Here is a 14306-nt window from a genome sequence, read left to right as displayed (position 1 = left end):
GGTTTGGCTGGGAATCTTTGAAAAGGAGCTGACAGAGGTGAAAAAAAAAAAAATCACTGAAGTCCAGTGGGAATGAGGCACTAACTTCCTCTTCAAAAAACATTAATCACTAACAGACTTTACCAAATAAATAAATAACGTGTGTAAAAGCAAAAAGGGATAAAGTTGAAGAAAAACAAATCATACAGTGTATATTAACAGAGAATCTGGTTAGCTAGTAGGTATTTCAGAGAGCAAGATTAATTTCCAGGCAGCTGTCTGGGGTGATGCAAGGTTAAATTTCTGAAGCTACTATAGAAGGCAAATGCAGTTTGCCACGTACAAGACCAGAAACACGGAAGGAGATGCAGGCACGTTCATTTATTTTATGGCTCAGACAAAAAACCTAAGAGGTGAGGTAATGGTAGTCATTAGGTAGTAATGGTAATGAAAAACAGAGATTGTATTGACAGAAGGTGTTTTCAAAGGAAAATATAAACTATTTTATATCTATCAAAATAAGGAAACAAATACATTCTCATTTGGAAAAGACCAAAGATATGTGCCTGTATTTCATTTAGTATTTAAAAACTACCTTTAAGTGTTGTCACACAAGACACATTATGTAGAATAAAGTCACCTTCAAAGAGGTCAGAAAGCTTTTATGTTATTACGACAGGGGTGTAACCGCCAGAATCACAGCCTAGAGCATCAGAAGTGCTGTAACACCTCATCTTCAATGTGAAGTTGCCTCAAATGATCACGTTCCTGTTACACAGGGATGCCAGGCAAGATGTTTTTACAACACAAAGCATATGCTTTCAGCACTCAGCTATAAACATTTGTTTCATTTTAATCTAGGTGGACTTATTTTAGAAGAGCTGCAATTTGTTCCTTACGTGTCCTGTGCTAGTTAAACTTCCAGCTTTAGCCTGAACTATCCACAAATCCTTTCTAAATGTTAGGAGATGCCAGTGACTACTGCAGAAAATGACTACAAAGATGGGCAGGCAGCACACAATAGATACACAGAAATGCACATTGCCTGTATGTGAACTTTATTCCTTTGGAGCTTTCTGGGTGGACTGTTTTGATGTGTACACTTGAACAACTTGCTGCTTCTGCTGTTGCTTAGAGACACTCTTGTAAGTCAAGTAAAAGAGAGTCTTCAGATCCTAGTCCTAGCTGAACGCCATCGTAGGAAGCAATTTAGATTAAGGATCCAGAGATCCTTTAGTTAATTTCTTTATGATTTATTTCAAAAAGAAACACAGGAAGGACTGTCACTATTTTTTTTCCTCTTTTTTCCTTCTGGGAAGCATTACTGCATGCTCTCATTTTTGAAGCCCTAAGACGTGTAATGCAAGCAGACATGTTTCTCACATGTGGCACAAGAGGATCAAGTGAACCAACAGTTTGAGAATTGCTGTCAGACCCTGGAGGGGGGAAACTTAATCTCATGCTCAGAACACTAAGCACTAGGGCAGGACTAAAATTTGCATTTCTGACAAATTTTTTCTGGAATATCCATTCCACAGCTTAGATCCAAACTGGAATGGGACCTGTGGAATTTTCTATACACACTCTGGCAGAGAAAATGAGCAGCAGGCTCAGTCAGCCTTGGCAGACAAAGGGATAGGTTTGTAAGTACATTGTTAGCAAAACCATAGGATGTTCTTGTCTTCATTTAACATCTTCAAGTGCTACCTCTGCAACTCTTGCTCTCTGTGGGCTTTATCCATTTACTTAGATGCAGCCTCTAGCAGTAGCTGCATCAGAGTCAGAACCAGGAATGGAAATATTCTCTGTTACCAGTCAGCGTCATTTATTTACTCAACTGGCTGCCAAAATGTGCTGACATTGCTTGTCTTTGTCCTCCACAACGCTCCTCTTGTTTCTACCATCTCAACAACTACAAAGTCCTTAGTAAGTAAGTTTTTTATCCACATGACACCTCCAGGCTCCATGAGCAAGCTTTTACTAAACAGACTGTTGTTCAATGTCCAAAAATCACTTTCCATGGGAATGTTTATTGCTGATGTTGCCACAACTTCAAGTTACTATTCAGGGAGTACCAGCTCATGTTACTTATTATGCAGTCCAAAACATCTGTCTGAATGATCAGTCTTAGGCAGTAAACAGCAGATTTCAGCACCCCATCCCACACCCCATTATTTCACTGATTTCTTCTGAGCACCCCAAATACCTCATTCTCTCTTTGTCAGCATTGGATTTGAACTATTACAAAAAATCATTGAGATACTCACCCTGTCTCCAGGTCGTACCATTGGTTCTTGTTTTGTGCCTAATTTATGTAGTATATTGTAAGCAACCTTCATACTTCTGGTCCAAAGTTTGCCTATTAACACAAAATTTTTGAAATTAATATAAAAATTCTTATGCTTTACAAGATTATTAAAGAGAAAGAATACCTGAGAAGTGGAAAACACACAGCAGGAACATTTATATTAGTTTTCCAGCTAAATATGACACCACTACTGGGACTTGTGGAAATACTTAAATACTTATCAGAAGTTTTCTTTGAACTTCTTTTTTCAAGACAGCAGTACTTAAAAAAAAGAGAAAAGTGAGAATAGTTTTCCTTCTGGCAGAAGTTTCTTACTTTGGAGAAAATTGGATCTTGACTCTGAAATTAACTGTCAGAAGGGGCTGGTACATCATCAAGTCCAGACATCACCCTAACACCTCAGATGTAGCAAGCTGGACACGGCGCATTTCAGCACAGACTGACCTTGAGGTGATGTTCAGTTTCACCATGGCAATTCTCTCACCAAGGAAAAAGAAAAGGACTCCCAAGAAGCAGAGGCAAAGAGAAGAAAACCCCAACAAACAGAAAACACCCCACAGCTAAAGGGGCACACTGAAGCAGCAGGGACCCTCTGAACCTTAGCACATCCATATGGCTGTTTCACTTTTAATCCTGGGCCTTCTTCCATTTAACTTGGCTTTTCCTTCTCACCTGCTCCCATATCCTCCCTTCTCTGATTCATTTCACTTTCCCCAGGTATCCCCTCCTTACTGTCTCTCTTCTCCCTTGCTTCACCTTTCCAGCACCACTCTTAGCTAATCCTTATCAAGTCGTCACCCCAACATTCAATAACGAAAAATTCTCTCACCACGACCTCTTTTTTCACATTACAGGCCTTTCATTTATCCTTCAAGTGATTGGCATCTTTGCTCTTCCAGATGCCCTTTGTTTAGAGGCCTTGTTACTTCCATGTGAACAATACCAAGTTTAACAGCCCTTGTGCTTGGCTGGCCCCCAGGTACTGTCTTTAAGCACTATTCAGTCTGACAGTAACAAATCTTTAATTCATGCTCACCAATAACTGAAACGATAATAGGTTCTGACAACAGATTACCTATGGATTTCAGCAGTTCAGCCCCCCAAACATGCAGTATTGCTATTTATAACTAAGCCAAGCAGTTGCTATAATAAGTTCCTCCACATCCTGGTTAGAAAATGCAATACTACTGAATAATTTTTAAGTGCAAATCCAATGTAAATATAAAGTATGATGAGAAGGCCAGATTTTCTTTTTTTCTCACTTAAGGAAAATTGGAAGAGTCACTGCTGCTTGTTACAGAGAAAGTACTAAATGCAATATTTCTTATGAAAACAGTAATATTGTATCATCAAACTATGCTTTGCGAAGTTTTTAATTTATTAAAATTATGCCAGTATTTGCATGTTGAACTGTCTTGCTGCTCAGAAAGGAACACAATTCTGTTTCACTGGAAACTCAGCACAGATACAGGAGTATGTCTGCAGGATTAACTCTCACAGGACTATGACAGAACTACCTGCATTTGATGGAAAGAAAGTCTTCAAAAGCCTCCGTGCTGCTACAGTTAATGCTTGAACTTGACAAGTGAGGAGGATAAAAAAAAAAGGATGCCTTAAGAAAGCAAATACTCTTTCTCCTAAAGTTTTAAGCTTCAGTGGCAACAAACTTAAAAGAGCAATTAGTAATGATACAGAATATTGGAGAATGGAAATCAAAAGCCTGGCAAAAGTTCTGAATTGCAAAAGAGAACCATCTTTACAAAAAACACTTTTAAGCTTGAAATGAACATTGAAGGAGCTGCTGTGAAAAGTTATGTCTGAGCTATAAAGATTAAATCTGTTACAAATCTTAAATTTACATTTGTGACACATTCACACTAATTTTTCATCTATCAAATGTGCCATTGAATATTTTCTTTAAAATCTAAGGGCTATAATATTACAGTATCTAGATGCATTCTTTCAGAGGTACCCAGGTATGCAGTACAATCATCTCCACCTAAGAGACCTGGATAAATGCTGAAATTAAGTTCTCTCAAAGACTAAGAAAACTTGAAGGAGTACTTTCTGGTAAAGCTTTAAATAAGTTTAAACATGTTTTGTCTTGATGCTCTTTTGTTGCCAAAATTTTATTTCATCTTCTAAGACACAGATAATGTAAGGCTCCCTTCCTAATTCTTCACCTTTCTGTTTGAATACACTTTGAACTGCACAAAAAATGGCCATATTTTCTAGTGGCTAGAAAAGACTCGAATTTTCTGTCACCACAGCCCTTTCCTTCTCTATTTACTGGTGTGATACCAACTTGTGTTAAGTATCTGAGGCATCGTGTATCACGTGCCTCTGAGTGTGAAACTGTGGAAAACTGGAGTGAAGCAGCTTGCTTGCATTCAGCTGGGAAGGGGCTGGAACACAAAGACCTTATAAACTCTATAATGTGACTCCAACCCTTGCAGGCTCTGCCTGCCCTCAGCTGCTGCCAACTCTGTTCCAGTGTGGGCTGTCACGGGCAGGCAGGGACCCCCAGGCACCCACATGAGCAAACAGAGCAGAGTCCACGCGGATCTTGAACTAAATTGTGTTCAACAGGAAGTCTGTAATTTCTCTAGCAGGGTATATAGCTGTGTTCCAAAAAAGTAAATTAAACAAGGGCCACAAAAGGAGCAGTAACGCAGAAGCTGGAGCTAGGAATGTATGGATGATCAGGGCCAGATCAGCGGCTGCTGGATGGGGCACGAACTTCTGACCAGATGTGGACTGAACCATGGGTTTGTTTTGTCACCTTGGCTGTTTGCCCTCTCCGACCCGACACCACTGAGAAACACAAAGGACTCAACGTCTGCAGGATAACAGCCCTGAGGAACGGAGGATGTTATAAAGAAGGAAATCTTTGAAGTGTTTCCTTCCTTGGTTCTGTCTAGGCTGCAAATCAGAGTAATTCTTCCTTTGCAAACTTGAGAGATTAGATGCTGCTGGGAAAAAAGCTGATTGCTAAAACCTCTCCCACAAATCCTGATGCTGCGACCTTGCCGTGACCTCCACGCAGTGCCACATCTGTGCTGTGGGAGTGGGAGGCCTGGCGAGGAGGCCAGCTGTGCTCCATCCAAGGCTTTGGCTCTGAGACAGGGTTTAGGGCCCATCCTCATGTGGGTTAAATCACTTCATTACATGGGCTCCAGAGGAAATCTGTTTGCGGCCACTGGGGATACGTCCCATTGTCCTCATCCCGAGTTCAGTGAAGCACCAGGCCTCCTCAGATAAACACACTGCCATTAATCTTTTGAGCTGGCTTGAAGACAGGGGGCAGATGCAGGAAACTCAAGCAACAGCTTCATTTGGTAGTGAGTGGAGCAGCCCGTATCCCAGCTCCGTGCCAGAGCTCCTCTTTCCCAGCCATGCTGCTGCTGCAGGGAGCTGCCCTCGGCCCTTTCTACAGCTGGCAGAGCATGGGTGCAGGAGCCTGGAGCTGAACTGCTGCTTCCCTGCTCTAAACACCAGACCCTGTGAGCCCTCCTGCTCCTGATATTCTTGCCCCCATCCCCACTGCAGCAGGGTCCTTGCAAACAACATTCCTACTCACCACACCAGGACAGGATTTGTGCCTGTCAGGCCCCAATCTCACTAGACAAACATTAACAGCTACTTTCTTGCATCTAAAAATGAAGGACTGTTATGCCATCTACAGAAGTGTTCAGTGGTGTTTAAGGGACAAGGGTTCCCTCTGGAAGAGGCCCTGGCTCTGCAGACCCAGTGCTGGGACTGCCAGTCACACACACATCTCACGGGTAACATAAGGCACTACATGTTTAAGAACACGAATCACTCCTCAGTTTTCAGGTCACAGAACTATTTCCCATACAAAGCAGACTGGTAGAGTTCCCCTAGCTGATTTTGGAAAACAAAACCCCAACAACAGGCAGTTGATGCATACTATGTCACTACTACAATTTATTAACCTTGTTTCTACCTCCCATTGAGCTAATTGTGGTGCTGCTTTCCAAAATCTTGTATAACTCCACAAGATGGTAAGAAACTGAGCTTTTCTCTCCATCTATCACTGCCTAACTTATAATTGCTTATTTACTGAAATATATCTTCTTCTAAAGTTGATCACATCTCCCTTAGCCACTTCTGTCACTTTGCCAGAGTGCTGCTGCCAGACTCTCATGCCCTAGCAGCATGCTCGTGCAGGGAGGCCTTTCAGGTTCTTCACACACTTGCAAACTGAGCGGAGAGCTCCCACCATCCAGTGAGTAACAGCAAGTAGCACTCTGCCTCTGAATCTGAGCCATATCTGGCAGACATCACATGTGCAGGAATGCTCGGCAGGACAGAATGGAAAATGGCATCTCGCCTTCTGGCAGCTGTGACAAACACTTAGCACCCATGTGGAGCTAGTCCCTTTTCTCTTGCCACTGGAGTTTTGATTTAGTTAAGCAGTAGCAACTCCACATCAACAATTACATATTTTGTATTCAGTCATCTTCTTTTTTTTAAGTCTACTCAGATGGCAATAAAATTTAGCAAGCAAAAGTAGTTAATACCCAGTCCCATCTGGTTAAGCAACACATTATGAAGGTAAAGAAAACCACAAGGTGTTAAAAACCACACCAAAAGGGATCTGTTAAGAAAAATTAGATGTTTTCCACATGACACTGAAGTAAGTCCCCTTCCTCTTCCTTTCCAAATCTGTATAAGTACTAAATATTTGTGTTGAATGTAAAGAAGGTTTTAATAGAAAAGCTGTATCAGGGAGAAAATACAGAGAGAAAACAAACCACAACGAAATTTCCTGATCATCTTCAGGACGCTTTTCAGAACCACACAGCACTAATTCAACAAAGCCAAACCAGTGGTTGCTTACCAATCTCCGTGCACAGCAACTGCGAGACTGCCAAAGTTTAACTGCAAATAATTTTGTCAAATATTCATTTTCTCAATACCACAGTATGACATTCTTTGTATTAAACAGAAACAAGAGCATTTATTAAATCTAGTGTAAATGGCAAACTTCCTAATGCTATGCAGGTAAAGGGGCTTTTTTTCTGCTTTGCAAAATAATAGTCGCAGCTTTACTACTCTGGTAATCCTTTCTTCGTGAGTTCTTTAGATCCAGCCTGAACAGCAAACGGAGTTGTTGCTCTTTGGGATAAAAAATCCAAAGAAAAAGAACAGAAATGTTCTGTTGCAGAGAATGAAGGACACCAGACATACTCAGAATAGAGGTAACCTTGCAATTACAGTCTTGATACTGCAGTCTGAACCATATAATCAGTAATTTTCAGTCTATTTATTAAAGAAACAAAGGTTTAAAATACCAAACAACCATAAGATTGATACCTGTCTGGGGATTTAAACCCATATGGACGACTATCCATACCTCTGTGAGTCTTGCATTATTTCCGAGGTAAGGGCAGTCTGGTTATGCAGCTGCTTGGTCAGAAGCATCTCGAATCTGTCTCTCTCCTGCTGATAATTGTGAAATTCCTGGCCTAGGAGATTCTCACAGAAAGGTATGGGAGGGTGTCCTAGGTTACAGTGTAAGATGTAACCAAAAATAGGTATTCTATTATCATCTTCACAAGCTGTTAGAGCAGGTGGGGTAGTGTTCGTTATCTCCTACCATGACTCATCCCTGATAACTCCCTCCGGGACTATCTTTCTTTGATGGGCCATCAAGGACCCACTGCACAACTCATAGAATTACATCAGCCAGGGGAGAGGAGCCAAGGGGAGAGGACTCATAGAATTACATCAGCCAGGGGAGAGGAGCCAAGTATTCCCACCTGGATATAATCTGGGGTTTGGAACAGCATGAGCAGGCTTACCTACTGGATTCCCAAAGAATAAGTGCTACTACTGGACCTTCAGGTGAAGACCAGATCCGTGTACAGGATCACTGCTCCAACAGAACCACTTCATCTGGACTGCTACCACCACCCTGACTAACAGGGTGTCAGGTTGTATCCTGACTCTGTCACTGTTCTTGTACTATTGCATTTATTTTAATTTTCCTATTAAATTATAGTTCTGACTTGCGATCTCCCACCAGTTTGTTTTCAAACTAGTACAGGGGTGCAGGTTGCACACCAGGTGCAGAACGGCTTGGGTTGGCTATTTCTGGCCTGTTGTTACCTTTCAGGCATGCCAGGATACCTCCAGTAGGAGCAACATCACCCCTGATGAGTCAGAATTACTTTGGCCCCAAAGTGTTTACAGTTGCTTTAGAGCTATTTTTAAAATCAGCAATTCATTTGAAAAAAATTGCCATTTTCCAAGCATTTCCTTCTCCATGGAATCCAAATGGAAAAAACAGTCTTCTGCCCAGAGAGCCACCTCTGCTCTTTTTTGAGAGCCTTGCTGTCTCTAGTGGGCCTCCGATGTTGGAAACACTACATCGGAGATACTGAAAGTATGTTTTAAAAAATCTGATTACAGAAAGTGTTAGATAAAGGAAATGAGATTCTTTGAATCAGACAAAGTTTACTGGTACTCATTTTGTTGTTTTTAATAATGGTTACAATAAGAAAGCTCAAAACTTGTTACTGATAAATTACTTTCAACCCTTTACTTTTTCCCCACCTTTTCTGGTTCTCCTTAGAATAATCATTTTAAGTAAGAAAAGTAGCTCTGATACCATAAGAACTATATAGGATTTAATTGTCCTTTATTCAAGTTTCTTCTCTAAGAAACCACTAAGTGCTTCATTATTAATACTAAAACCAGATGCCTCACTACCCTGATTAACTTTGTCTGAGCCAGAAATTGTTTTCCTTTTCCTCAAAGCACACATTACATTTCTAGTCAGAGTTCAGACTCCCATAAAACCTGATAAAGACATATTTCCTTCCCATATCTCAGACATTTCAATTTATGCATATTCAGTGATTTGATTTATAAAGGGATTGAGAATAACTTAACTAAGATGTTCTCCACTTAAACAACTTCCCAGAGGAACAAAATATTTGAGAAATAAGTAATATTCATAGTGTTTCATTCACTAGAAAGAATTTAAGAATTTTGAGTACATTAAATAAAGATTACAACTGGGGCACTGACAAGAACAAGAACTGAGGCAAATCACTTCCAACACTTGCTTGAAAAAAAGGATCAAGTCTGCAAGTGCATTTATACATTTATTCTATCTAAAGTAATCTGAGACATGTGGACAAAACCAGTCCTGACATGCTACGAAGACAAGAAGCTCAAAAAACATGCTGAAAAAGACACAGGAGATACAAAGCATTACAAAGTTGATGAACTCCTGCAGAGAAATGGGAGAGCAGCAGTGATTTTAAGCAACAGCTGGAAGTGCAACTTCTTTAAACTAGTTCCCCTTTTGGCCCAGAAGCCCTTCATAATCTAGAGCTCTCACCACCCAAAGCCACACTAACACATATCCACATCAGCACCGTTAGGGGGAGAAATTAATTCCAGTAAACCACACAAGGTGGTCCCTGCAACACTCATCCACCCCTGTCTGCCACAGCAGATCATAGCTTGACCTCTGGTCTGAGCCCTCAAAGGTGTCTCTGGAAGGGACAGCAAAGGAGTTGTGAGAAAGACTTTGGAGAAGCAGAATTTTGTGGATTCTCAGAGCTCCTTTCCAGCATGCAAGGCCACCAATGGCAAATAAGAAAGCATCCTGGATAGATGCAAGAGGTCAGCACTATGTTTTTCAGGGCCAGAAGAGAGCCTGATGTAAGAATCGAGACCAAGGTCACAGATGGGATGAGATATCACCATGCAGATGCAGCAAAAGGTCTCAATTTGAAAAGATTTCCTCCTAAAATAACCTGCAAGGTTTGGACACAGAATGGCTGTAAAATAAACAAAGAAGCAAATGTCTGGGTTGTGTATGGTACTCTAGTTACAGCCCAAGAGATGGATGGGAAGGCAATATTGTCTACAACAACCCATGAAAGAGGGGGTAAATATGCATGGTGTTGAGGGAATTAGAACTCCTACTCAAGATGGGTAGTTGATGTAGCTGATAGCTACAGAGACACTCCTGGAAACCATCTTGGAAAGATGGAAGAAAGTGGCAAGGCAAACCTGCAATTCATCCATGCAGGAACAGAAAACTGGAGAAGATACTGAGAACAATATCAAAAGACATCAAAGAGAAGCCTCCCCTTAACTGGAAAGTTGGAGGATAAAGGAAGAGGATTTCCAGGAAGACAAGGGGGTGTGAGAAGAGACTGAAGCAAAAACAGTAAATAAAGGTTAAATATTCAAAAGGAGGTGCAAGTGATGACAACGTCTCAAAAACCAAACCTCTGGAAAATTAAAATTATTCTTAAAACTCATGAACATTTGTGAAATATATGAAAATTCCTGGTAATGGTATTGCTTTAAATTAACAAAAAACTTGAAAATAACTGTGAAGTACAAACTAGAGGCTACTGAAAATTGTCAGGGTTGATAATTAAAATTTTAGCCACCTGATCATAGCATGCACATGAGGAAATTCAGTGTCACATAAATACCATGTGGTAGGATTGCAGCTAAGCTCATCTTTCAAAATTTTATTACTACCATGGCCAGTGGAACTATGCACAAGGATAAAAACTCATGAGTAGGAGTGTCTTTAATGATTTCGAGGCTTAATGTCTATTAATGTTCGAGTTCAAAAAATGTCATACCTGCCATTGCTAGAAAATATTGCAGGCACAGAAGGTGGACTAGCTCCAGCAAAATCATTCATAAAGTCACCAGTGAAACGGCAGGTGGCTGTATTGTTAATGACATTTCCAAAGCAGTTTTCATTTAAGAAAACTACTACGGCATAGTGAATGAACATTTCCCATGAAAGAGAGTGTCAGCACGAAATGCACCTAGCAGAGAATTCAGTAAATCTAGGAAATGTTTTGGTTTGTAATTTATTTTATCTATAAAAAGAAAAAGAAGAAAAAAAAAAAGAACTGATTTTTTTTCTGACCTCAAGAAACTACTGAAAGGCAACAGGAAAACCACATCCCAAAGTGCTGCCAAATGAAAGGTGCGAAAACATGAATTTTAGTCCTACTTTTCTCAAGATTCAGACAATGTAGAAGGGGGAGAGAGTTATTTTAGAACAGAGAAGCAGGCTAGGTGGCTCCATGAGCCATGCAAATATGTTCCTTGGGTTGATCTGCTCACCCTAGAGCCTCAGGCAAAGCAGGACATATGCTCAGACTCTCTGGACAGAATCTCAAATTCAGAAAAATGGTCTGATTCTCAGTAACAGCTTAATTTCCTTTCCTGTCCAATTTATTTAGGGCATTCAGTAGATGACATGACTTCTGCAAACATGTAATTGCAAACTTTAAAATTCTTCCCTAGTTCCAAGTAAATGTCCTTAAGGAAGAAAAACATTTATCAATGGTGAATCATATGTTTGCCCCTGAAATTAAGTCACTTCTTAACTCTAAGGTACCTGAAGGGAAAGTGTTTCATGCGTGACCCTCAGTTGCAAAGGTGCTCTTATGCTTTAAAAGCCTTTAACTATATTTGCAGTGCCAAACTTGCAGCAGACAACTTTTTGGCCAGGGACCATCACTGAGTCTGACTCCTGAACGGAAATGAATGCTCAGCACTGAACAAAACAGACAGACCTCTGTATCACAGCATGTAACAACATTCTCTGCACAGAACTCCAAGTCCCTGAGAAGGTAGAAATAAAAAAAGAAAAAACAATTTTTTATATCCATATCAGTAGCATACGGAAATGTTCCAACTCACTTTCAAAGTCTGACAGTTATTCATAATAATTCCTTTGAACAGCTCCCAAATGTTCCCAGAACATCTCAAAATTAGAAGCAATATGGGAGTTACTTTTCAGAGGTACCCTTATGTTTATTTTTATTTGGCCTTTCTTGGTTGCAATACACTGTCAGGCAGTACACATTGGACTACATCAACATACCAAAGGTCACACTGAAATATATCCTGGTAAATCTCTTTCTAGGGGGTATACTTGCTAGTTGTACAACTACCCATCAGGAGAAATAATTCAAATCACACTTACTACAATGTCAGAAAACAAGGGAAAAAATCCTATTTAACTTCTTCAGGAAGCTGATGAATTTTGTACACCAGGTTAGGCTTTTGCAGAACAAAGCCTGGGCGAGATCCAAGAGCAATGGATTTAGACATTAATCTTCAGGAAAATCTGCCCTAGGACGCATTTCTATTTGAAAAGTGGTTTTAATTTATAATCTGTTATTCCATGGGTGTATCTACTCAGCTCTTTTCCTCTGTCTGAAATAAATCATACTACAACATCTCAGCAACCCATACTCAGACATCAACAGCTTCAGAGTTCTTCACAAACAGAACAGATGCATCATTACAAGGCTTTTTTCACTATATGTTTATGCATTTACTATACACAGACACTGCACAGAATATATAAAAGCACAAATAGTTGGAAGAGTGCTCACCATAAGTGAGAATATACAGTGGTTTTCCATTGGTATCCATAGTGGTTAGGCAAGGAGCTTTTGGTGAGATGGTCCCCCATCGCTGCAAGGCTGCTTCCAGGGAAGGCGGCCAGTTTGTAACCACACCTAATTGTTCCCCACGCATAGCCAACATCTGAGCTCCTTCTGGCTTTGGCTGGTTTGGATCTGGCTGTTGAACTTATGATTATGAAAAGATATACAGTTACCATGTGAATTCTATACCTTGTGTACACCTGTGTAATCAAGAGAATAAGTTACCTTTGCAAAATATTCTGAAAACAGTAACATGTAAGAAGGTATTGAGAAGTAACAGAGAAATATAACAGAATAATTTACTTTTAACTTTAACACAGATCAAGCAACTGAAGCACCTCAGGAATGAAAAGTCCTTGTTCTTACAGGAGTTCTACAAGCAGGGAAAGAAACTGCTGAGGCAGCACGCATATATTTATCTTCAAAATAATCAACATTTCTTTATTCCTAAAGAGAGATGGAGAATACTTTTTCCTGGGAAAAATGCAGTAATGAGATGAACTGCAGGACTACTGACAAAAATGTACTTTAACAAGTAACAGATTGATTTAACTCATGTTCTGTTACATGTTTTCTTATAAATTCCTGTGAAGACTATTTAAATTTCCACATTCTGGCAAATCTTAATCCTCAAAGCACCGGTCTTTTTTAAAAAAAGTTCCATTTATTGACTGCATCTTTTTTTCTATTTTACATTTAGTTCATTTTTCATACTTCACTGTTACACAAAGGATGTGTAAAACATTTAACATGCTCCCTCACTAATAGATTTTCTCATATTGGTGTTCAAAAGCAATGGCTGCAAGCCACAGAAGAACGTTCTCAAAACAAAGCTTCCCTGTATTCTCTTCTATCATTTCTTTGCAAGCAGAACCAGGAGCTGAGCAAACAAGAGAGACTTTTGACTCCACAGCACTATGTCTAAGCGTACTACAAGCAGTTTCCACTGAATACCAATGGTTTTTTTGGTACTTGCCAGTACAGGGAGGGCTTACTTGGCTTACTAGAAAGTCAACGTAGGAGACAAACATTTTACAGAGTTTTAATAAGCGATCCCCAAACATTTTGAAAAACAGTCATTTTACCTTCTAACAATTCCTCAAAGTCATCTACAAAGAACTCTCGTAATGGTGGTCGTTTGGGCCGTTTTAGTGTATTGACCAGCTGCTGAATCTTTGCTGACACTCTGCTGCTCACTGGTACTCCTGCAGGACAGGGATCAATGGAGACATCAGTCGACAGCTACGCTGCACCCACCAGACATCAGGTGGGCTAAGAAAAAGTCCAGGACTGCAAGGCCACCACAACTACAGTTTCATGCCATACCGTGACTCAAGTATTTAACATTAAAACATACACGCAAAAAGGAACAATGATGCCTAATGTGAATAAAACCAGTACAACAATGTCAGAGCGAGGTTGCAGAATTAGAGGGGAAACAGCACACAGACTGAGGGAGAGAAGCACAGTGGAAAAAATGTCCCTACACCAAATGTCAGTACCCTGAGGGAATTCCCTCAGCAATGGTCAGTGAGAAAACT

At 40.2% G+C, this 14306-nt stretch overlaps 1 protein-coding gene across 5 annotated transcripts in view; it reads right to left on the bottom strand.

The window, feature by feature from the left end:
* The window catches only part of DIP2C (disco interacting protein 2 homolog C), a 311348-nt gene that overhangs the window by 92369 nt on the left and 204673 nt on the right, over positions 1–14306 (bottom strand). For all 5 annotated transcript variants that reach the window (XM_042044606.1, XM_042044602.1, XM_042044603.1 and 2 more), the window contains 3 exons: positions 13851–13970; positions 12712–12909; positions 2247–2338 (listed from right to left, as the gene is read on the bottom strand). In XM_042044606.1, coding sequence (XP_041900540.1) covers positions 2247–2338; positions 12712–12909; positions 13851–13970 — 410 coding nt within the window. The remainder of the gene's footprint in view (positions 1–2246; positions 2339–12711; positions 12910–13850; positions 13971–14306) is intronic.

The sequence above is a fragment of the Corvus kubaryi genome, unplaced genomic scaffold (genome assembly GCF_017639235.1).
Source record: "Corvus kubaryi isolate FWS band 111438036 unplaced genomic scaffold, C.kubaryi_AGA036_p1.0 37398, whole genome shotgun sequence".
NCBI classification, from domain to species: domain Eukaryota; kingdom Metazoa; phylum Chordata; class Aves; order Passeriformes; family Corvidae; genus Corvus; species Corvus kubaryi.
This window is presented reverse-complemented; position numbering and strand designations above follow the sequence as displayed.